The sequence below is a fragment of the Rana temporaria genome, chromosome 1, assembly GCF_905171775.1.
Source record: "Rana temporaria chromosome 1, aRanTem1.1, whole genome shotgun sequence".
NCBI classification, from domain to species: domain Eukaryota; kingdom Metazoa; phylum Chordata; class Amphibia; order Anura; family Ranidae; genus Rana; species Rana temporaria.
In genome coordinates, this window is record NC_053489.1 from 220,705,700 (window position 1) to 220,731,635 (window position 25,936).

The 25,936-nt window shown below is 43.1% G+C and overlaps 1 protein-coding gene across 2 annotated transcripts in view; it reads left to right on the top strand.

Moving 5' to 3' along the window:
* CHEK2 (checkpoint kinase 2) overlaps positions 1-25,936 on the top strand; it is a 63,576-nt gene that overhangs the window by 23,862 nt on the left and 13,778 nt on the right. For both annotated transcript variants that reach the window (XM_040350728.1, XM_040350719.1), the window contains exons 9-10: positions 5,260-5,359; positions 8,646-8,732. In XM_040350728.1, coding sequence (XP_040206662.1) covers positions 5,260-5,359; positions 8,646-8,732 — 187 coding nt within the window. The remainder of the gene's footprint in view (positions 1-5,259; positions 5,360-8,645; positions 8,733-25,936) is intronic.

The window sequence follows — 25,936 nt, forward strand, 5'->3', positions numbered from 1 at the left end:
CCAGATCTGAAGAATTTTAAGTAAAAATATAGCTAAAGGGATTGTAAAGGTATTTTTTTTAAATAACAAGCATATCCTACTTGTCTCCACTGTGCAGTTCGTTTTGCACAGAGTGGCCCCGATCCTTGTCCTCTGGGGTCCCTCGGGCGGCTGTCTTGGCTCCTCCCTGCAAGAGCTAACCCCCTTTTGGGAAGCACTCTCCCAAGGGGGTTAGCTTGTGGGCGCACTCCCATGTGATACAGTGGCGGCCATAGCCGCCAAGTGTATCTCACTGCCCCGCCCCCTGCACGCCGGGTCATTGATTTGATTGACAGCAGTGGGAGCCAATGGCTGCGCTGCTATAAAGCTCCAATTAAGAGCTGCCTTAAGCTGGGGTAAAGCTTGTCGGGATCGCGCCCACGGAGTTTCGTGGCTCAGGTAAGTAAAACGGGGGGGGGGGGGGTTGGGGGGCCCGAGAGTGCAAGGTATTTTTTTACCTTGATGCATAGGATGCATTAAGGTAAAAAAAACACACAGCTTTACAACCCCTTTAATTTTCAGTGAGCCCCTGAGCTTTTTTTTGTTTTGTTTTTTTGTGTATTTACTTTGACTTTCACATCATTTACAAGCTTACTCATTCATGTAATTATGGTATGGTACTGAAGTAAACCAATTATGAGTGAAATATGAGGGGCCAATACTGATCACATTTTAAAAATGCACATTGCCATGTTGTCATACCGAGCTACTAGCTTTTCTGAACAAGTATACAGATTAGTGAAGTCAGAAGTCCTATAGTACATACATTTTTCAGAACAGGAATACAAAGTATCGAGCAGCTGAAGGTCAGCAATTGCAGCCTTCGGGCTCTTTCACACTGACGGACCGTGTGTCCGTTTTTTCATCCATCCGTGTACGGATGAAAAAGGGACATACATGATCCCTATGAGATTGCGGGTGTCAGCGGATCAACATGAACTTCAGCTCTAGGTTCTGCTCGTCTGATGTATTTGTTTTTAAAAACCTTTTAACATCTTTTTCCTGCAATCTTCAGACCGGTGCAATGTCAGCGGTCATTTCCTAGCTGGGGGGCTGTCCTTCCCCCTTGCATTTATGTGTGAGTGGTGCTCAGTCAAGGAGTACTGTGAGCCCAGGCTGCATGATGACTCTGAGGTGGATCGGTGACAACCTGGGCCTAATGAAAGTGAATTCAGTGAAGCTCCATATTTTGCAGCAAAAGCTGTGTTGTTGTTTTTTTTTTAACAGGGATAAAAATAAAAGCTCAATAGATTAGCCACCAGTGGGATTGCTCTATGACTTGGTCATCGCTCCCCCACTGCTCTCTTCATCTGTGGGAATGCAGATGCCCTGTGGTAGTGCTAAATTGCTTTGGTTAAAGCTTATACAGGGTTTAGGACTCTTCACACCCCCCATGTGATCGGGATGCTACTTGGTGATTGGTTAATCATGCACCCAGTGATGCGTTGTGAGTGGAATGTGATTGAATCATCTACTCTCCATAACCATAAGTACAAGGTATTTCTGTTCACTTGAGCTGGCGATTAAATCAGTTCCGCCCAAACAGCAGAGAATTTTTGACTGGTATAAAGGCTTTGGTCACATGGGCTGCTTACTTTGCAGGTTGTGCTTCTTGCTTAGTAGTGCTGCCAAATGGTTGTGCCTTTCCATCCCTCTCTCACAATGTTTGTTTACAAGTCTGTGGACTGATTGGATGCAAAACACTGCTCATATCTCTACAAATTTTATCTCCGTAAATTTAAAAAAAGGTGTCTAAATGATTGATGTAAAAAACAGGGAACCATCTTCAAATCTACATATTGTTTCACACATGTGTAATATTAAAATATGACATTACATGTAAGGCCGCGTACACACGGTCGGACAAAACCGATGAGAATGGACCGAGGTTCAGTTTCATCGGTCCAAACCGACCGTGCGTATAGCCCATCGGTCTGTTTTCCTTCGGTCCAAAATTTTAAAACCTGCTTCAAAACCAAACCGATGGACCGCTGCCCGATCGGTCCAAACCGATGGTTAGTACAGAAAAGCATTGGTTCAAAACCCGCGCATGCTCAGAATCAAGTCGACGCATGCTTGGAAGCATTGAACTTAGTTTTATTCAGCACGTCGTGTGTTTGACGTCACCGCGTTCTGACCTGATCGGTTTTTGGAACGATGGTGTGTACGCATATCAGGCCGTCGGGCCACTTCAGCGGTGAACCGATGAAAACGGTCCGTCGGACCATTCTCATTGGTTTTGTCCGACCGTGTGTACGGGGCCTAAGGCCCCGTACACACGAGAGGATCGATCCGCTGAAATTGATCCGCGGATCGGTTTCAGCGGATAGATCCACTGGTGTGTACGATCCAGCGGATATTTATCCGCGGATATATTTCGGGCCGACCGATTTCCAGCGGATAAAAATTTCTTAGCATGCTAAGAAATCTATCCGCTGGAATCGGCTCCAGCGGATCGATCCGGTGGTCTGTACAGACTCACCGGATCGATCCGTCCGAACACATCCCTCGCATGCGTCGTAATGATTCGACGCATGCGTGGATATCCTTATATGACAGCGTCGCCGCGTCATCATCGCGGCGACGTCGTGACACGTCACCGCGGGCGGAATTCCGCGGGGATTTTGATCTTTTGGTTAGAACAACCAGGAGATCAAAATCCGCCAGAGGATTTATCCGCGGATACGGTCCGGAGGACATAATTCAATAATTCTCATAATTCAAAATATTTGCTCACTGAATATATTCACTATAGTCTGTGTTTAACCGCTTTCTGTCCACCCATAGCCTATAAACTGTAGACGGGAAGCAGCGCGGATGCAGGTTAACATCACCCCGCATTGGTGGCTTCTGTCAGGCAGCATGTTCATTCTCAGTCTGCGGTGCCAGCCTGCCCCAGTGTTCCTGATCACTGCCCCAGTGTAGTCATAATAAAAAATACAGTCAGCACCTGCCACCTGTCCCTGTGCTCACAATGATCAACCCATATGCCATACCAGCATCCTGATCATGGCCATACTTTATACTAGCACCCTGATTATTATTGTTATTGTTATACAGGATTTATATAGCGCCAACAGTTTAGGCAGCGCTTTACAACATAAGATGTCATACTAGTGTCTGGCATGTTAGGGTCTCATCTGAACAAGTTTTAAATATAGTATCTCAGTTTTGTAAAAAAATGTATATCACTGAAGAAATGACACTTTGCTACAATGTAAAGTAGTGAGTGTATGCCTTTTGTATAACAGTGTAAATGTGCTGTCCTCTCAAAATAACTACACGCAACTGGGGCTGTATGAGTGCTGCCAGCTCCCTAATGCCAACAGCACTCGTACAGCCCCAGACCATGACACTCCCACCACCATGCTTGACTGTAAGCAAGACACACTTGTCTTTGTACCTGCTTGACACCACCTGAACCAAATACGTTTATCTTGGTCTCGTCAGACCACAGGACATGGTTCCAGTAATCCATGTCCTTACTAGTCTGCTTGTGTTCAGAAAACTGTTCGTAGGCTTTCTTGTGCATCAACAGCCATGCAGACCAATTTGATGAGGGTGCGGCGTATGGTCTGAGCACTGACAGGCTGACCCGCCCCCTTCAACCTCTGCAGTAATGCTGGCAGCACTCATACGTCTACTTCCCAAAGGCAACCTCGGATAAGACGCTGAGCACGTGCACTCAACTTCTCTGGTCGACCATGGCGAGGCCTGTTCTGAGTGGAATTTGTCCTGCTAAACTGCTGTATAGTCTTGGCCACCGTGCTGCAGCTCAGTTTCAGGGTCTTGACAATCTTCTTATAGCCTAGACCATCTTTATGTAGAGCAACAATTATTTTTTTCAGATCCTCAGAGAGTTCTTTGCCATGAGGTGCCATGTTGATTTTTCATTGACCAGTATGAGAGAGTGAGAGCGATTAACACCAAATTTAACACACCTGCTCCCCATTCACACCTGAGACCTTGTAACACTAATGAGTCGCATAACACTGGGAAGGGAAAATTGCTAATTGGGCCCAATTTGGACATTTTCACTGAGTGGTGTACTCACTTTTGTTGCCAGTGGTTTAGACATTAATGGCTGTGTGTGGAGTTATTTTAGGGGACAGCAAATGTACACTGTTATACAAGCTGTACACTCACTACTTTACATTGTAGCAAAGTGTCATTTCTTCAGTGTTGTCACATGAAAAGATATAATAAAATATTTACAAAAATGTGAGGGGTGTACCCACTTTTGTGAGATACCATATATAGCCCATAGTTTGTAGGCTATAAGTTTCGCACACATTCAATTATATACCGTATTTATCGGCGTATAACACGCACCGTTTCTCTCTGAAAATAGGGGGGAAATCACGGGTGCGTGTTATATGCCGATGGCGTACCTCGGAGGAGAAGGAGGGAGACAAGTGCCGCTTGAATCACCGAGCCGTCGTGTCCTGTTTACTCGGCTCTGACATCGCACACACGTCCCGCCTCCGCCACCGACATTGGACCAGTGTTCTGTCAATCACAATAGCTATGTTTCTTACGCCTTACTAAAAACATTGTATTTTGCCGTAAAAATAAAACAACATAAGCCAAATAACTGTTGTAATTCAGACTATTCTGAACAAAACATTCAAGACACATTCACCAGACAGTTTTACTTATCTTCCAAGCAAACCAGGATATCCTGATTTTGTTTATTGGTTCTGTAAAGCCGTTGGCTTAAAGTATAAGTGAATCCTAACCTTGTAAAACACCGTGTTCGGTTTCAAATACTAAAATACCTCACATTTTTTTTCTCTCCTTTTTTTTTTTTTTTTTTTTTTATTATAAGTGATCACATGATATCTGTTCTCAGCTGCATAAGGGCCTTAGGGAGGGAGGGGGGATGTCAGCAGGAGACAGAGAAACAGCAAGACACTGATCTTCCCAGTGATTAGCTGAAGGTGGGGGGCGTTTCAGCACTAGTCTGACCAGTAGAGAACAGGCAGGAGCTTCCATGCCCAGCATGGTCAATTTGAAGTAGGAAAGCAGGGGGATTGGTAGGATAACCAGGAATTTCACACATAGGAAGCAATGCAAGGAGAACAGGATACATTTTAGAACAAGTACATGGTAAGAGTCCCATATCAGGAATATGAAATGTTGGGGTAACATAAAATTGCATGTTCTCTTTGTACTTCTTCACTTTAGATGGGTAATGTAGTAATCTGGTGATCCACTTGTTTTTCTTTTTTTTTTTTTCAGGATGGAAGGAGGAGAATTATTTGACAGGGTATTGGCAACATCCGGGCTTAAAGAATCAACTGCAAAACTTTATTTTTATCAGATGCTGCTAGCTGTTCAGGTAACATCAAATTTAAAAGAGATGTATGGTGGTGTTTTTTTATTTTTTATACGAATCGTAGGTAGATGCATGAGTCTTAAAAATGTCCCCCAGCCCCTCTAACCGTCTAACACTGAGAACTGAGCGATCAAAAAGCACTGACCGCTCAGTTCTCGTAGCTCCCCGAGTGGAGAGTCGGTCACTGGAACAGTGAGCTGTGGAGGGGGCAGGAGCGGCCGGCTCAGGCTCTCAGCAGCTCTCTGAGAGGCTGAGCTGGGTGCCGGTCCTGGCATGTGGGCAGATCCCTAGTTCTTTGCCGCGATCTTGCTCAAGCCTGGACCGGCTCAGTGACGCTTCAGCCCGCTGTCTGCTGAAAACGGGTCACAGGAGTGCAGAAGGAACTGATCCACAGGAAAAGTACAGCCAAACTAGAGGATGCAAAAGTGTTACAATGTATTACAGTAAACTTGTTTTATGCTTTAGCTACTAAACTGATTTACCTAGAAAAGAAAAAAAAATGCCAGAAGATAAGCAGAATTTATTTATGTGTAACTTTTAAAAAGCGATGGTCACTTTATTTTTTCTAATTTCTCAGTGTCTTAATCTTCAGTGTATTTAAAAGGAATGTATATATTTTTTTTAATCATTTTGGATATGCATGTAAAATGGATCAGCTTGATATAATAATAGGAATATAAATGTTTGTTTAACCACTTCAACCCTTTAGGATTTATCCTCAGGTTGAAGTGACTGCAGCCATCATCCCGGTACCAAATTTATCAGCAAGGGATGGGCTTTTCTGTACAAGTGATCTCAGCAGCTCTACAACTCTATTTATTTTGAAAGCAAAGCCCCTGTAGGTTAAAATGGTGGCTGTTGCAATTTTTTGTGTTACACAATATTTGTGCAGCCATTTTTAAAACACACATTTTTCCGCCTTTAATGTCACCTATAAACTGTACAACTCCGTTAAACAGCAAACAGATCTTTTAGGTGGAGAGAAGTAAAAATAAAAAAATAAAATAATATGCACTGCTGTTTAGACAATTGACTGGGTGAGTTGAGGGATCTTGAATCGCGCTGGTACCAGGCAAGGGAAGGTCATACAGCGGACATACTCCTCAGGAGCACAGGGCCGTTACACACACACATGTCATATAGGTAGGACACACAGATGTAAGCTGCCAATGGACACAGGATAACATTAGATCTGAGGATCATGTGACTGTCTTTATAAACTAACAAGTTTTAGTTTATTTAGATAGTCCTCAACTAGAGAGAGACCTAAAATATTGGGTCCTTCACTGATGGCTAGCACTGGATTGTCCATTATCAAATGTTAATAATTGCAAGAACCAGATTCTGATCATTTTAGCTTGTGTCATTTTTTTTTTGTTCTCTGTTGTGTCCTGCTGTCTTCCTTAGCATGTCCAGTTTCAACTGACAGTGTTTTAGCTGCTCGATTTGGGCAAAGTCTGGTTAAGCCAAAACAGCCCAATAAAGAGCACAGCAGGTTACACATACCCAATGTAAAAACATACTGTATGTTAAACTTGTATTTAGTTCAACAATCCCTTTAACCAGTCATTCTCAACTAGGGTTTCTCCAGAGGTTGCAAGGGGTTCTTTTAAGCGATGGGTGATTGACCTCACATCTGGCAACTCCATGTAGCAGAGCTAGACCTAATATCAAAGATCTTTAGCTGTCAGTAGGGATGGCATTGTAACCACCACTGTAAGGGATATTCTTCCATTTCCCCCAATAAATAGATTTTAGCAGGGGTTCCCTGAGACTTCAAAACACAATTAAGGGTTCCTCTGGGGTTAAAAGTTTGAGAAAGACTGATTTAAATATTCCAGAAAAGACTAGATCTACTCACTAAAAAAAATATTTAATTAAAAATAATTCCAGAAAAGGCTCAATAGGCGCTCTCAAAAAATAAATACATTTTTCCAGAAAAGATTTGATACTCTCTCTCTAAAAATAAAATAAAAATTAACCCCCCCAATGCAAAACTAATCAACCCAGTGATTTTAATTTTAAATTGTTTATTTCAAAACAAAGGTCATTTATAAAACTTGAGCACATCACAACAATGTTTTACTACAGGTCTAAGCCGATGACATTATTTTTCTGCATTATATACACAGCCATAAATCTCGTTTGACATTTCATAGCACTTAAAAGCCACACAGAAGTAACTTCCTGTTCTGCCATGTTAATCATTCATATATGGTGAAATCTCCAAAGTAAGGCTTGAAATAGAATTACCATGCAGCATTTTTTTCAGACAGCCAATTGTAAAATGGAGAGGTTGCAGTGGTTACATATTTTGCCTCATTTATGTTTAAGACCTGTAATATGTTCTAGCCTGGAGAAAAAAGACTGACGTTACAGTAAGCTGTTCAGTGCTAGAGAATACTTACTGTGTTTGCCTAAAAAGGAGTTTTCAATGCAATTTTCACATTTTGCTTTCCTTCTTTTTTTTTTTATGAATGTTACTCATACACAGATTAAAATATCTATGTCTGTAGTGACTCCTTTGTATATTGGACAATACAGTCCGCATTCTTTCTGAATGATTTGGAAACCATGGTGGGAAAAAAAGCTCTGAAGATCGATATATTTTTTTTTTGAGCTGTCAGTCTGATAAAGCATTTTTGTTATGATAAATTCTCACCCTGGTCATACGTTCATCCTTTTTGTTTTCATATTATCAAGTATCCAGTATAATTGTTAATCATAATAGCCCTTTCACACTGGGGCAGTGTCGGCGGTAAAGCAGCGCTATTTTTAGAGGCGCTTTAGTGTAGTATTTGCTAAGGTATTCGGCCGTTAACGGGGTGCTTTTAACCCCCACTAGCGGCCGAAAAAGGGTTAAAACCATTCGCAATTCATTCATTTCAATGGGCAGGAGCGGTATACGCAGCGCTCCAAAGATGCTGCTTGCAGGGCATTTTTTAACGTCTTGCCAGCGCATCACCTCAGTGTGAAAGCCCTCTGTATATGTATACAGAGGGCTGTATATGTGTTTTGTCCTTTCTACATATACAGAAACCTTTTTGCATAGTAGAAAGTTTAACATGTCTCGGTTTCCTCCCACACTCCAAAGACATGCTGGTAGGTTATATGGCTTCCGCCTAAATTGGCCCTAGTATATGAATGTGAGTTAGGGACCTTGGGTTGTAAGCTCCTTGATGGTAGGGACTGATGTGAATGTACATTGTATATGTAAAGTGCTGCGTAAATTTACGGCGCTATTTAAGTACCTAAAAAATAATAATAATAATAATGTCTTATTTTTTAGTACCTTCATGACAACGGAGTCATACATAGGGATCTAAAGCTTGAAAATGTGCTGCTATCCTCCACAAATGAAGAATGCTGTATAAAGGTGAGCATTATTAACCATATTTCCTCTGGTAAATTAGAAGGTAGAAGAAAAATAAAGTTTATGTTCATTGCAACCAGTCAGTTGGTTTTCAGTCCTCTCCCACAGAGACACAGTAATACATAAAATCTGGCAAACACCTTCAGTTTTCTATGTTCAGGCCATGGTGTACTTCACTGCCACTCAAATAGGTAGATTCACAAAGAGTTAGGCCGGCTTATCAGTAGATAAGCCGACCTAACTCCGAATCTACGCCGCCGTATGTTTAAGCGTATGCTCAAACAGAGATACGCTTAAACAAAGCTAAGATAGGACGGCTTGCGCTGTTCTATCTTAGCTTGCAATTTTTCGGATGGCCGCTAGGTGGCGCTTCCATTGCGGCCGGCGTAGATTATGTATATGAGCTTGTACGCCGATTCCCGAACGTACGCCAGCCCGCCGCAGTCGAATTATGTTGTTTCCGTAAGGCCTTAGGCGGCCTAAAGTTAATCCACCTATGAGGTGGAATAACAATGTTAAAGTATGGCCGCCGTTCCCGCCGCGAGGTTCGAATTTTTTACGTCGTTTGCGTAAGTCGTCCGCCAATCGGGGTTACGTCGTTTACGTCCACGTCAAAATCAATAGGCCCGTACGGCGTACTAAGCCACAATGCGCACTGGGAAATGTAGGCGCCCGGCGCATGCGCAGTAGCAGAAAACTTCAAAAAACGTGAGGTCAAGCCTTATTTCCATACAACACGCCCCCCTCCAACCAATTTGAATTAGGCGCCCCTTACGCCCGCTCGTTTGAGGCTACGCCACCGTAGATTAGCAGGTAAGTAGGTTAAAAATCACTACTACCTTAGCTAATTTACGGCGGTGTAGCCTAAACAGGCTAGGCTACGCCGCCCTAAAGATATTCCAATGTACCTGAATCTACCTAAAAGTGCTTAAAGGGGTTGTAAAGGTTCGTCTTTTATTTTCTAAATTGGTTGCTTTAAGCTAGTGCATTGTTGGTTCACTTACCTTTTCCTTCGATTTCCCTTCTAAATGTTTTTTTTCTTTGTTTGAATTTCTCACTTCCTGTTTGTCCTCAGTAAGCTTTCCACCATCATCCGAGCGGTGGAAAGTCATTTAGAACAGCTTACTGAACACCTTACTGAGGAGGAACAGGAAGTGAGAAATTCAGACAAAGAAAACAAAGAAAAAAAAACATATAGAAGGGAAATGGAAGGAAAAGGTAAGTGAACCAACAATGCACTAGCTTAAAGGAAATGTTTAGGAAATAAAAAAAGGAACCTTTACAACCCCTTTAAAGCTTAAAGTGGGAGTTCACCCATAAAACAATTTTTCCCCTTAGATGGATGCTAGATGGATGCTCGTTTTTGTCTAGGGGAATCGGCTAGTTGTTTTAAAATATGAGCTGTACTTACCGTTTTCGAGATGCATCTTCTCCGTCGCTTCCGCGTATGGGTCTTCGGGAGCGGGCGTTCCTTCTTGATTGACAGTCTTCCGAGAGGCTTCCGACGGTCGCATCCATCGCGTCACTAGTAGCCGAAAGAAGCCGAACGTCGGCGCGGCTCTATACTGCGCCTGCGCACCGACGTTCGGCTTCTTTCGGAAAATCGTGACGCGATGGATGCGACCATCGGAAGACTGTCAATCAAAATAGGAACGCCCAGTCCCGCAGCCGATACCCGGAAGCGGCGGAGAAGATGCATCTCGTAAACGGTAAGTACAGCTCATATTTTAAAACAACTAGCCAATTCCCCTAGACAAAATGAGCATGAAGCTAAGGGTAAAAAGTGTTATGTACGGGTTAACCCCCGCTTTAAGTTTAATTTGCTTATATTTTGCACTACCTAGTTTCTCCTTTCCCCCTCATCTACATGCTAATAGTTTTGATTTTATTACATACCTTATTTTAGACTCAACATTATCACTGGGTCTAATGCAGGCAGATCATGCCTTTTGCGAGATGCCAGCAGGGTACTCTACATTCCTGAAAGCATGACTTAACCCTTCCTTGATACTACTCTCCAGATCCCTCAGCCCTGATACAAACGGTGGGCTGGCTTTTGGGAGGAGTTATGCGAATATTAAAATGGCTGCACGTCAGCCTGGAGAATTGGGTATTCTCAGGCAGACTGAATTTGCAAGATCATTTGCCTCAATAACACCCAAATGTAATATCAAGCTTCTCACTGAAATCCAGTGAATGAAAGGGGCAGGCCAGGGACAGTCATGCTAGGAATGAAAGAGCTAGATAATGCTGGGCATTCTCCAGCCAGGGTATGAGGCAGGCTCTATCTGACTTGCTGCAGCATCTAATGCACACTGTGAGAAGCATACAGTGTTCAATTGCTATTGCTATTTCTGTACAACAGGGAAAACCTGTGCAACATTTATGAATGGTTAGTGTCACAGATCGGCTCGGCAGCTGATTTGATACTTTAGGTTTTGCAAACATGCAAGACTATTCTGATACTTGTAATTCCATATTCCATGTGTTTGCACAGATACATAATCCGTCATTATATACTGATATACAGTACTGTGCAAAGGTTTAGGTGTGAAACAATAAATAGATAAACTTGCACTGTTGAAAAAAATAAAAAGTAAATATATACGAAAAGATTGTAGCTGCTGTACACAACGTGCTAATCACCTGCAAATAAAATAAACTTCTAAAAAGTGCTGACGTGCTCCAAAAGAGCTCATGCTGTCATGTGACGCACACCCCTCATGGATCCCTACTCGCAGAAATTCATGGACCCCCAGCTTTTCAGTCTGGAGGTCAAACACACTTGATATGGAATGGTGGGTTGTAAGAATCCAACATTGAAACTCCTCAACTTGGTTCTCAGATAAAATTCGGGATGTCCACCAGATTCAGAATAAAAGAAAGGGGACCAATAGTGAAGTACTGTATTCATAACAGTACTGTAAGTACAGTCAGGTAGGTTGCAAAAATACTGATGACATTGGTTACAGAAGGATTTCTAAACTTCTGATTGTTCCAGTAAACACTTTTGGGGCCATAATCGGGAAGTGGGAAAAACATAATTTCGCCATAAACAGGCCACAACCAGGTGCTCTTCGCAAGATTTCTGCAGAGGAGTAAAAACAATTATCAGAAGAATTGTCCAAGAGCCAAGGAACACTTGTGGAGAGCTTCAGAAAGACTGGAATTCGCAGGTACAATTTTTTCAAATAAAACAATAAGTAATGTACTTAACCCCCATGGTGTGTATGCACACTCATCAATACTACATTGCTGAAGCTCGTTTAAAGTTTGCTGCACAACATTTAGACAAGTCTGTGAAAAACTGAGACCAAAATTGAACTCTTTGGATGCCATAATGCACACAATGTTTGGAGGTGGGAACATCATGGTGTGGGGCTGTTTTTCAGCATACAGTACTGGCAAACTTCATATTTGTGAAGGAAGGATGCATGGAAAGAACACATTCTTGATAAAAACCTGCTGCCATCTACCAGGATGATGAAAATGAAGGGTGGACATTTCACCAAACACAAAGCCAAGGAAACTATCAAATGGTTTCAAAGAAAGCAAACAAAGCTTCTGGAATGGCCCAGCCAATCCCCTTACTTGAATCCTATGGAAAGAACTAAAGCTCAGAGGGCCAGATTCACAGAAAAAGTATGCCCGAGTATCTGCTGATACTCCGGCGTACTTTCAAATTTGCCGCGTTGTATCTTTATTTTGAATTCACAAACAAAGATACGACGGCATTTGGCTAAGATCCGACAGGCGTACGGCTTCGTACGCCTTCGGATCTTAGGATGCAATACTTCGGCGCCCGCTGGGTGGAGTCTGCGTCGTTTTCCCGCGTTGGGTTTGCTAATTAGCTGTTTACGCCGATCCACGAAGGTACACGCGTTCGTCGCATTCTCTTACGTCGTCGGTAGTCGGCTTTTCCCGTCGTAAAGTTGCGATTGCTATTTAGGTGGTGTAAAATTAGACAGCCCATGTTAAAGTATGGCCGTCGTTCCCACGTCGAATTTCAATTTTTTTTTGCGTAAGTCGTCCGGGAATACGAAAGTACGTAACGCACGTCGCCGTTCAAAACATTACGTCGGGGCGACGTCATTTCGCGCAAAGCACAGCGGGAAATTTCAAAACGGAGCATGTGCAGTACGTTCGGCGCGGGAACGCGCCTAATTTAAATGATACACGCCCCATTTGAATTAGGCGGGCTTGCGCCAGACGGCTTTACGCTACGCCGCCGCAAGTTTACAGGCAAGTGCTTTGTGAATCAATCACTTACGCTGAAAACTTGCGGCGGTGTAACGTAAATGGGATACGTTACGCCGCCGGATTTCTACATGAATCTGGCCCAGAGTTCATAGAATAGGCCCACAGAACCTTTAAGATTCAAAGACTGTTGGTATGTAAAAATGGGGCAAAATCACACCTGAGCAATGCATGTGACTAGTTTCTCCATACAGGAGGCATCTTGAAGCTGTCACTACCAACAAAGTATTAAATGAATTTTCGTTGGCGTATTCTATACTTTTTCCCTGTGTTACCAACATGTGGTGAAAATTTCATGTCAATAGTACTTTTAGAAATATATTTATCTAGAAAAATGGTGACTTGTTCAATACTTACTTATCTCAGGCCCTTACAACGTGATCAGCTGTCAGCCAATGACAGCTGATCATGTGATGTAAGCAGAAGAACGCAATCAGGGTTTTTTCCCCCCTCCCACTGACAGCGTGGGGAGAATTTTTTTTTTAATTTGGGTACAGTCTTGCATGACCGTGCAATTGTCATTCAGAGTGACAGCGCTGAAAATTGGCTTGGGCGGTAAGGGTGTTTACGTGCCCTGTAAGCAAGTGGCTAAATCATTTTTAATATTCAAAGCAAACTCGCCCATCCATTCATGTCTCTCTACTTTATTTTGTTGAGGAATCACTTTGAAAAATATCCACACTGTAGAAGGGCAGATGGTTCACATAGCACTTAATGCCCTCCTATAGATGAAAGGAAAACAAAAATCCTATTAAGATTAATGAGATGTATGACATTATTTTGGCATAGGCCAGTAACTAGGAAGCAACTGAAAAATCAAAAAAAATTCTAATCATAATAATACTTTCCCATTTGCTAAGGCTAGTAGCAAAAAAATTTAAAATAAGCGAGGCGCATACACGGTAGCTTCCAAGATGGCCACGATTTACTGAAGCTCTGCACTGCTCTGGTCCCTTATTCTCCGCTGCAGCTTACAGTGCGCTCCTCCACGGACCGCTTCCCGGCAATTGAGTGGGGAACATCCCAGGAACAACTGATGACTGCGAGCTCGGCCAGGAGAGATGTCTCACGCCAGCTGAACTCCATTACAGGCCCCCGCAGCCATTCCAAAATGGCGGCCGCAGCTGCTCAAGGCAGAGAGACGACAGCAGAGGATTCCATAGCGGATTAAGACACAGCCCTCCAGAATCCACAGGGCACAGTGAGTCTCGCCCACATGATGACACCCTCTCCAGCCTCCACTGAGTCCCTGATGGGGAGATCAGTAGAAGGTCTTCTCATGACTCCTATGAGTGACCCCCTGGCCTGCAAAAATGCATGTAATAGTGAAGCTTACATCTGCCCTCTCACCCCTACTGACTTCCCCTCCACGATGGCAGCTATTTCCAATATGCTGTCCAGAGGCCTAGCACAAAATGCTGCCCAGATAACCCTTATCAATTCATGCCGACTTCCAACAACTGGGCACAAGGTTTGAGCTAATTGAAAAGAAAGCTGATCAATCTGTAGCCCGGATTCTCCTAAATTCTGCCAGAATTCCAGATGTATAAGATCAATTAGAGACTACTTTATCCAAAATCGATGACCTTGAAAACAGATCCAGACGGTATAACTTTAGGATCAGAGGTATCCCGGAATCAGTGAAAGAAGTCCAGCCAGCGGTCTGAGCCCTTATTAAGGACCTCATTCCAGATATTCCAGAACACCGCCTGGAACTGGACAGGGCTTATAGAGCTTTGCAGACCCCACAGTGGTCTGATGGTCTTCCCAGGGACATTATTGTTAAACCTTATTTCTGATGATGAAGTGATGAAAAGGTCTCAAGCAGCTGATAATCTCACCACCCAGGGCCATTTAATACAAATCTTTGTGGATCTTTCACCCTATACTTCAAAAACGGAGATCATTTAAACCACTCCTTAAAGTTTTGAAACGTTTCTTATCGCAATAAAGGCTTCAGCTTTTCGTCATTTATTCCTTTTTCTTCACCTGGGCCTGATGACGCTGGAACTTCAACCGGGTTCACACAGCAAAGGACACTCCGCTTCATCAAAGCGCCCACCGCCTGCTAGTCCCCTCAAACCTGACTGACTTACGCAACATTCAAAGGGGTCTCAACCGCCGATAGGATGTCACTTGGGTTAGACTGCCAGAAACTGGAATCTTTTCTCCCTGAATTGATTCCCAGGGAATGCATGCTCTTCAAACAAATTATGTTCCTCTTCCGCAACTAGAGGGACAGTCTTTTGGGAGCCTCCCGGGGGGGGGGGGGAGGGCTTATTATGAAGCCCTATAGTTTTGCTATGTATTCTTAACTTGCATAAACATGTTTATTTACAGAGATGTATTGTAGTCTCTTCGCCATGATTCCTATCTTTGATCATTCGGCATTAGATTGCCACATCCACAATGGGCATCCCAGGCTTCCATTTATATTTCAAGGAATATGTTGACTGCTAGTTTTCTTTTGTTGCCTTAACCCGATGCTGGGGGACTTGGGGAGGGGGTTCCCTCTGCGGTTCTGGATCTTCTCAGGGGGGTTCCCGTGTTTTCACGGGGTCTCCTGGCGGAAGGAATTGGACCAGAAGGGGCGACGCCATCTAACTCCCAGGATGGCACACAGCCAGGGATAATCCACTCACATAATAGAGGCTGCAGGACTGGCAATGTAGAAAGCAGGAGCCAGGATGGCAAACCATACAACTGCCCCTATCCCAGAACATGTTACAACAGATAAATGCCTCAGAGACACGTCCCCCCACCCTTGGAATCAGGGTTGGTTAAACTATTCAGGTCAGGTGTATTCAAGCTTATCAGCAGGGGGGATACTGGAGGAGTCCCCCCTCCCTCCACATGAACATCCATCCCATAATATAAGTTTCTTCCAAGGCAGAAAGACACAAACAGTGGAATACAACCACACTCCAAACGATCACAGCAAAGGGGACAGCTCTCTGGGGTGTAAGGGACAAGGAGGGGCAGAGGCTGTGACATTTATGTTTAGCAGGGGGACCGTTGCGGTTGCAGTGCGCCTCCATTACTCTCTGAGGAAAGCTTATTTGCCTCCCAGAGTCTGAGGATCCCATGTTTAGGGTTCTTCGAATTTCTCAGATTATGGGGTGGGAATTGACTGGTCCTTTCCTATCCCGAGTGGGGTTAGGGGTTTATAGCCTGCTCCATCTGTCTTTTGTTTGTCTCCTCACTTTAACCTCTCTTCCTTCCCCCTTCTCTTTTTTCTTTCCCTACTTTGTTGTGCTTTAGATTCTCCAGGAGTTACCATTTGATCTGCTCTGGAGAGATGTGACATGGATTTGCCACGAGGTTCGCAGGTACTTCTGCATTGGGTGAGTTGTAATATATCATCTAGTTACTTTGACCTCTGATCCATGGCAAAATCTAAATCTCCCAATCCCACCTTAAAAATTGTATCCCATAACACACAGTGACTTAACTCGCTGATCAAATGTCGAAAAATGTTCCAACTTTACCACACCATGATAGCTGACATACTACTACTTCAAGAAACATACGTTCCCATTTTATATAATCTCACGTTTATACATCAGCACTTCACACAATTCTTTTTAGCAAAAGCGGAAAACAAAACAAGGAGTAGCCATCTGCTTCGGTAAACACAAACTTTTCCCAATCAGGGCCCGTGCTACCACTAGCAAAACTAGGCAGCCGCCTAGGGTGCACTGCTGCTGCCTAGGGCACCAGGCCACTGGTGTTCCTACTCTCTTCTCTCTGCAGCAAGCAACTAAGTCTCAGCATCAGCAGGCAGCCGCTGCTCCGTTCACACATAGTGTCAGAGGCGCAGCGGATGACTGTATCTGTGTCCCAACTTCCGAATGAATGGAAACAAGCAAACATTCATTGATGGGCGCTGGTGAGGCTGAATTTGATGGGCGCTAGAGGGCTGCATTTGATTGGCACTTCATTAAAAAGGTGGGGTATACATGGGCAGGACAAAGGGGGTGGGGTCAGGGTGGAGAATGGGTGAGGCAGCAAAATTTGGTTTTGCCTAGGGTGTCAAAAATCCTTGCACCAGCCCTGCTTCCAATCAACACTCTATCCTGGCAGTGGATACCATAGATTGTGAGACTTATACGTTTATCTCTTGCTACACCACAAACAAGGACCAAGCAAAGTTTTTTGAATCGCTAATACTTACATTAAAGCAATAAAATTGCCCAGTTATTGCAATTGGCGGGACTGGTAGATATCCAGGGGGAACTTAATCCCCATAAGGACTATACGCTCTTCTTTGCACTGCACAATACTCATGCCAGAATTGACCACATTTTTCTTGCAGCCTTCCTCTATACCGATGGCACTGACGTCCAAAGTCAAGGATACACCCCTATCAGACCACTCAATGTTGATGTTACTTGCCCAAAGGTCATCGGGAGCAGGGGGGCCCCTTCAAATGGCAACTTAAATGGGTTGTAAAGGGTTTTTTTTTCTTTTTTCTAAATAGGTTCCTTTAAGCTAGTGCATTGTTGGTTCACTTACCTTTTCCTTTAATTTCCCTTCTAAATGTTTTTTTTCTTTGTTTTCCTTTTTCTGAATTTCTCACTTCCTGTTCCTCCTCAGTAAGGTGTTCAGTAAGCTGTTCTAAATGACTTTCCACCGCTCGGATGATGGTGGAAAGCTTACTGAGGAGAAACGGGAAGTGAGAAATTCAAATTTAGAAGAGAATTGGAAGAAAAGGGTTAGTGAACCAACAATGCACTAGCTTAAAGGAACCTATTTAGAAAATAAAAGACAAACCTTTACAACCCCTTTAACCACTTAAGGACCACCCACTGTATATATACGTCCTCTTTTTAAACATGGATATCTCAGTAACGGCAGCAGCTGCTGCCACAACTGAGATATCCATGTTTTCAGTGGGCAGTCCGGTAAACGATAACGGCGGTCTCCGCGGCGGATTCGCCGCGAGATCGCCGTTATCGGTGGCGGGAGAGGGCCCCCCCCCCCCTCCCGCCGCTTTTCCGCGCCCTCCGCCGCTTACCGGAGCCGTCGGTAGCGGCGGAGGAGATCCGATGCTGCCGCCTTGTGTGTGAGGACTTGAGTGAGGGCAAGATGGCCCCCACCCGTCCTCATAGCTCTGCTGGGCGGAAGTGACGTCAAAACGTCAGTCCCGCCCAGCCTCTTAAAGAGACAATTTTTTTTCTGTCATTTTTTTAAATGACAAATTTTCCTTTTTTTTTTTTTTTTTTTGCATTTAAGCCTAAATATGAGATCTGAGGTCTTTTTGACCCCAGATCTCATATTTAAGAGGACCTGTCATGCTTTTTTCTATTACAAGGGATGTTTACATTCCTTGTAATAGGAATAAAAGTGATCATTTTTTTTTTTTTTTATATTTTAGTGTAAAAAATAATAAAATCAATAAAATTAAATGAGAAAACAAAAAAAAAATTTTTTTAAAGCGCCCCGTCCTGACGAGCTCGCGCGCAGAAGCGAACGCATACGCAAGTAGCGCCCGCATATGAAAACGGTGTTCAAATCATACAAGTGAGGTATCGCCGCGATCGTTAGAGCGAGAGCAATAATTATAGCCCTAGAGCTACTCTGTAGCTCAAAAAATGCAACTTATAGAATTTTTTAAACGTCGCCTATCTAGATTTTTAAGGGTAAAAGTTTGACGCCATGCCACGAGCGGGCGCAATTTTAAAGCGTGACATGTTGGGTATCATTTTACTCGGCGTAACATTATCTTTCACAATATATAAAAAAATTGGGCCAAATTTATTGTTGTCTTATTTTTTAATTCAAAAAAGTGAATTTTTTCCAAAAAAAGTGCGCTTGTAAGACTGCTGCGCAAATACGGTGTGACAAAAAGTATTGCAATGACCGCCATTTTATTCTCTAGGGTGTTAGAAAAAAAAAAATATATAATGTTTGGGGGTTTTAAGTAATTTTCTAGCAGAAAAAAATGTTTTAGTCTTGCAAACACCAAATCTGAAAAACACCTGTGGTCTTTAAGTGGTTAATGAATCCTTTCTGAGCGACCTGATACAATGTACAATACTAGAAAAGGCCCTGACGGAGTACTTTCTTGACAATGATAATGATTCAGTGCCGCCCGCAACTCTATGGGCAGCACACAAATCGATGATGACGGGCAAGCTCATACAGATCGCCTCCAAGCTGAAACGTGAACGTAGAGCTGACACATAAAGGCTCATGGACGAATTCCGCTTCCTAGCCAAGACTCGCAAACACAAACCCACATCCCTAGCCCAACTAGACGTTGTCCGAACCAACCTTACTCTCAAAAAGATAAGATGGGTTTTAAGCTAGCAACCAAACTTGCTCCTAAACTGTAGCTTTCCCAAAAATATGCACTCCAGCTGGGGTTCTGACCCAGAACCTGCATAAGATTATGGACGCCTTTCTAGGGTTTTATTCCAAATCATACGGTGATGACCCTCCCAACTGCTTCCAAAAACTTGGACTCTTTTCTTAATGACCTTCCTATACCTATAATTGCTCAGAACCACAGAGACCTATTGGAGAAACCCTTCTCCTCTGAGGAAGTAATGGAGACAATTAAGTCGCTTAAATTAGGTACTTCTCCAGGACTGGATGGATTTTCAGCCGGCTACTATTGAAAGATTGGACCCTGTTTATCCTCCTATATGGCTCAGTTTGTTAATTCGTTCAGGGGTGGAGCCCCCTTGGGTAGAGACCTCAATACCGCTTATATTTCTGTTATGCCCAAATCAGGGAAAGATTCAAGTGAAATCGGTAACTATAGACCGATTTCTCTGATCAACAACGATCTTAAAATTTTGACAAAAATCTTAGCATCCAGACTTATCTGGTTTTATCGTAAAATACGTCCATAAAGACCAGACGGGCTTCATCCCGGGAGACAGTGCCTAGACCAAATCAGGAGAGCGAGTGATATTGATTCATTGCTTTACTCCCAATGGGATGGAGGTCCTCCTCAGAAGGGTTTTCTCCTCTCCCTGTTGATTTATAAAAAGCTTACGACTCAGTTTCCTGGCCATATATTTTTGAGATCCTCAAGAGATGGGGTTTCGGTCCCAACTTTTAGGGGTATTATTCACTCTCTCTACTCGACAGCGAGATATTCCGAATCTCCTGACATTCGAAAAGGAACCGGACAGGGGTGCTACCTTTCTCCATAAATTTTCCCCATTGCAATTGAAACTCTGGCTTTTGCGATTAGAACTAATCCTGATATTAAAGGAGTCCTCTGCGGAACTCAGGAACACACATGTGGGTTGTTCACTGATGACCTGCTCCTATTTCTCACCTCCCCGTTAACATCCACTCCTAATGTCTACAAAGTATTCTGGGTATTTGGCATAGTATCTGGTCTGAAAGTAAACACTGCCAAATCGGTTGCCTTAATCGCTTCTGATTCACCCTGTGGTGGTGGACCAACTCAAACAACTTTCCTTTCACTTGGGCCTCGGACTCAATCCCCTACCTGGGCATTAAGTTGACGCAAAATATAAGCAAGCTATACACAGCCAATTACCCTCCTATATTTCATAAATGTGGCGAGAACTTGGCATGGTGGTAGAAGTGTAGTCTATCCGGGCTGGGCAGAATCAATGTTGTCAAAATGACCTTATTACCACGCTTGTTATATTTATTCAGGTCCCTCTCAATACCCATTAGGAAAAAACTTCTCTTGGATGTCCAGTCACAAATAATTTGCTTCGTCTGGGGGAACAAAGGCTATAGATGCACCAAAGAGGCCCTTTTTCATATGAAAACACAAGGTGGTTTAGGTCTTCCTAACCTTTTGGTGGTACTACCAGGCAGCCCAATTAGCCTAAATATCAATAGTATACTCCAGGGGACCTAAACCTGATTGGGTCACAATGAAAAGGCAGGCAGTTCCCTTAAATACCCTTAATTATCTCCAAAATCTAAACCCTCTACTCTCACTCGGTAGCACTATGCAATGCACTACACAAACAACACTCCTTCGTTTCCTGCACACATCTTTCACAACCCATCATTCCCTTCTAGCATTAATATTCAAGCCTTTCGCTGGTGGCTGGACAAAGGCCCTTTTCGCATAGGACATTTCTTTAATTCAATGGAACCGATTTCACTGGGATGTTGTTTAAGTAAACTGGAAATGGCCATTTCAGAAAAATTCTGATTCTCCCAAATTAGGCATTTCCTCAATTCTATCTGGTCAGATAAGACTGAACTCCCTAAGGCCACACCTTATGAACAATGGTGCTCCAATATCATGGATCAGAAGGGAGGTATCTCGATGATCTATTCCTCCCTGGTACGTAGAGACGACTTGCATGCCTATGCCCAGGCTTGGGAGCTAGACACAGGGCATACTTGGAACCAAAATGAATGGTTTCGGGTTTTCCAGCGTTGTTATAAAGGTATACTGAATGTATCTTTAATTTAAGCTAATGTTAAACTGTTGACTAGTTGGTATTACTTCCCTTCTCGATTGGCCATGATCTACTCAGACACTTCCCCCCTTATGCTTTAGAGGATGTTATATGGTGGGCTCAATGTTCCATATCTGGTGGTCCTGTCCTCAAATCAGGTCAAACTGGAATAAGGTCTTCTGCATGTTGAGGAAAATAACGAGGGCTGCAATCTCGAAAAATCTCATAATGGCCCTCTTGAATCACAAAGTAACAAAGATTCCCAAACACATGCAGGCACTGGTCTTCTCCATTCTCCTGGGAGCCAAGATTATGCTAGAAGGGGCATGGAAAAACCTTCTATATCATTTTTAGCAGCAAAAAGGAAAATATCATGGATCATATCACAAGAACAAATAGTTGCTAAACTGCAGGATAAACTTGCAAAATTTGACGCCATATGGGAGCCCTGGGCAAGTTATAGTAGCATATGCCTCGGCCCAGGTCCCGCAAATGCTGTTTAAGACACCCCTGGACTCCCACTTCTTCCCTTTTTCCTCTCCCCTTCTCTCTCTCTCTTTTTTTCTCAGGGATACCTCAAACTCCCTGCCTCTACTTACTTTCCTCTTTTCTTATTAGTCAACAGTCTGCCTAGGAACGGGGGGGGGCTACTTGTATCCCCCCTCTCAAGAGGCAGAAGACTAACCCAGTTGATTAGTTGATTACAAGTTTATAAAAAGCATAGTTTTGAACTAATATATACTGTAGACTCCTCTAGGCTATACATGTCCGCAGTTCTACTGTTCTGAGCTGGAGATTCTTGGTCATCGATGAAGAAAGAATCTAGGGCGTAGTGACTTAGGGTTTCGTGCTCCGCGAGTGACACTACACACCTACAGCTTGATCCCACGATGGGGATGTTGTTGCCTACTCAGGTTTAGGAGCCAAGCCTATCGGGTCACTCGGACATTTACAATATTTTGGGAAGTTTTGGACCCGAGATTATTAGCGAAGAGAAACACTGGTAGACACAGAGGCATTGCCTTTTACTCCAAGCTGAAAGTGTTTAAATGCATAATGCTGTGTTTTAGCTTACGATATGGTAACAATGACAACTGACTTACCGTATTTATCGGCGTATACCGCAATTTTTTTTGCCCTGAAAATCGTGGGTGCGCGGTATACGCCGATACCCGCTTTCCTGCGCCGAGTTTTGAATACTGCGCCGACATATACCGAGCGCAGTACACTCGGGTATAGTCGGGCAGTCTTGGCTCCTTCCGCGCTCACATCCTGAAAGTACAGGACGTCAGCGCGAGAGTTGCCGACAATACACGAGTGTACTGCGCTCTGTATATGTCGGCGCAGTATTCAAACTCGGCGCGGGAAACAAGCGGGGAGGACGCCGCAGAAGGACGCCAGACCCGACGAAGAGGACACCCGAAGCCGCAGAAGGACGCCGGACCCGACGAAGAGGACACCCGAAGCCGCAGAAGGACGCCGGACCCGACGAAGAGGACACCCGAAGCCGCAGAAGGACGCCGGACCCGACGAGGCCGCCGATGGACGCTGCGCAAGACACCAAAACTGTAAGTACAAAAAAAACTTTTTTTCCACAGGTTTGAGGGCAACTTTAGGGGTGCGCGGTATACGCGGGAGCGCGTTATACCGCGATAAATACGGTACTTTTCCATGATTGTAAATTTTTTTACTCTCTGATCAATAGCCATGCAGGCTGATGTATCAATTGTTTACAATTGTTTTGCTAACAAAAATCTAATAAACAAACGAATTGAAGAATAAAATGCAAATCAATTTATAACTTTTTCGAAATGCATTTTTCTGGATATATTTCTTCTGTCTCTCACTGTTAAAATAAATCTACCATTAAAAAAAAAAAAAAAGAACAAGAATTAAAAATATTGATAGAAAACGTTTTGTACCACTTTAAGTTTCAGTATGTACAGGGGGCATGGCCAGCCTGCTTATGTTTTTGTATTCTGGCTATGTTTGAGTATAGCAGACCTCCAAGCTGTGTAAAACTTTTGGTCATCAGTAATCTGAATCTGTATTTATGCAAGGAATTCTGTGGTCTAATTTGTCAGTCCTTTAATTATTTAAGACACTGTTGTAGTTCAGCTGTAGTGTGCAAGAAGCATTATATACAGATATATATATATATATATATATATATATATATATATATATATATATATATATATATATATATATATTAGGGCTGTGCAAATTAACTTTTTATTAATCGATGAATCTTTAATTTTTTTGATCGATCAAAATCTTTTTGATCGATTTAAAATTCTTTTGATTGGTACTCGCCTCTCTGCCGGCTTCTGGGCCTTCATGGAGTTCCGTCTGAGATCCAGTAACGTCACGGACACTGGCGGGGCCTGCCGTGTCCATCTGAAGGGCTCCTTTGCTGTGCCTTCATATCTGCATGCCGGCGGGACCTTACTATCTGCCACACGCAAGGGCTGTTACACTTCCCTCTATCACTTCCCTCTATCACTTCCCCCTATCACTTCCCTCTATCAACCTGGGATTCTACAACCATCCACTGGGAGTTGTGATAGTTCCCTTTATGGGACATCTACATGCCGACGGACTGATGTTAACCTCTCCTCATCTGGATTCAGAAGTGGTATCATTGTACACATTTTTAAACCAGTATCATACTTGGCTACATGTTTTTATGACTGCTTTTGGTACCGTTTGGTATTACTCGCACCATTTTTACAGTTTATGTAGCTACATCGATTTTATCTCCAGTGCAATATTTATTTGGTTACCTACTTGAAGACTATAAAAGTTTTAATGCTATTCCCATCGAGCGCTGCCTTTGTGTGTTTTTATGTATCCTGCTATCCATATTTCCAGTGGTTGGTAGCTGCACTGGGAATCAGCCTGCAAGGAGATCAGCTAAAAGTAGTTGGATCTGTATGTGCGTTATAATTAATCGAAATTAGTCGATTAATCGATTTAAAAAAAAAAACGATTATTATTATATAATATAGATGCATGGGACAGGAACAGTCCAAGCAAGTTTTTTCCTTGTACCATTTGTAGTGTCCTGTTCAATCTACAATCTTTTATCAACTCATCCACCTAAGAAATGAAATAAGCACTATGGGACTTGACCACTGCCTGTTAGATTTATCTATTACCCCAAAGGCCAACATTTTCTGTACTTTTTTTTCTGTGAGCTTCAGATATCTGATAAGGTCATAACTTTACTTTGATGCTCACATTTCGGACAGATAATTATGAAAATGCCTCTTCATTTCTCTGCAAGAACCTTTTTGCCTCCTAAATCAGAGTTTAGCATGTCGGAGACACTGGCTGCATCTCAGATACCTTTCGCTGATTATATTTTTTAGTGGCTCTTTCTGCCGAGAAAGCCTTCTGATGCTTCCAGGGTTTTATTACTGTTCTTGCGAGAAGAGCGAAAGTTGCTCCCCGCCCGCAACCTCTTGGGACATGTCACATGTGCCAGGAGACGGCAGGACCATTTATAAAGCGCAGTGCATCTCGCAAATACACAGTGGGGAGCCAACTGTGAACTCAGAGCCGGCTTCCGACAAGCAAGATGTGGGCACGTGAACCAAAGACTGACAAACAGGCCTGGGTGATGACAGCGCAGGACTTCTGGACTGTTCCTGTTTATTTTAAGGTCAGAGTAAATCCACCAACCAGGACTACAAGTCCCAGCTTTCAATGCCCAATGTCAGTAGCATCAATAAATATCATTCCAATCAGAAGGATGATCAAGGGGCATCTAAAAGGGTCCTACAACTTCCAGAGAAGATCTGGAATGATGCAAGGCAGCTCAAAACAACAACAAAACGAGAGCGTGCGATCCTCATTCGCATTTCCACCAGCACATTAGGTCATTAGATAGTCACCCAATGCAGTTTATTGGCTGTCTATTTAAAGATGTCGGAGCATGTCCCTGTGATGCTGGCCAGGGGATATGAAGCCTGCTGTTCCTGCTCACAGCCTTGCTTTGTATCCATCTTGGTGATTCCTATCACTCACAGCTAAAATTATTGCAATTCAGCATAAGTGTGCTATTTTTTTATTTTAATAAATGTATACTGTCATGCTAATGAGAATCCTGCGCTCATGTTTTCTTTTTGTTAAGTCAGCAGCTACATTACTGGACTTTTCATTTTTGTATAAATGACCAAAGTTCCTCCTTAAGTAAAAACGTTTTTAAGAAAGTGAATTTAATAAAATCACTAAAAAGAAAAATTGGTAAGACCCGCATGTACAGACACATACAAACCTAAAACCACATGTTGGGGGCAACTGTGCCACATGTATTTGGTTTCGCCACCGATGCTGGAGTGAAAGCAATAATTCTAAGACCATCATTCATGGATAACTTTATATTGACAAGCTCTAAAGGCTTTTAAAACATGGCCTCTTTTGGGTAGTTTCTCTGCTTCCATGGGTGCACACAATTTTTAAGGCTTGAAATTTTTTTGTCAGTGCAAGCTCATCTTTAATATTTTGACCAAAAATTGGGCAATTATATGTAGC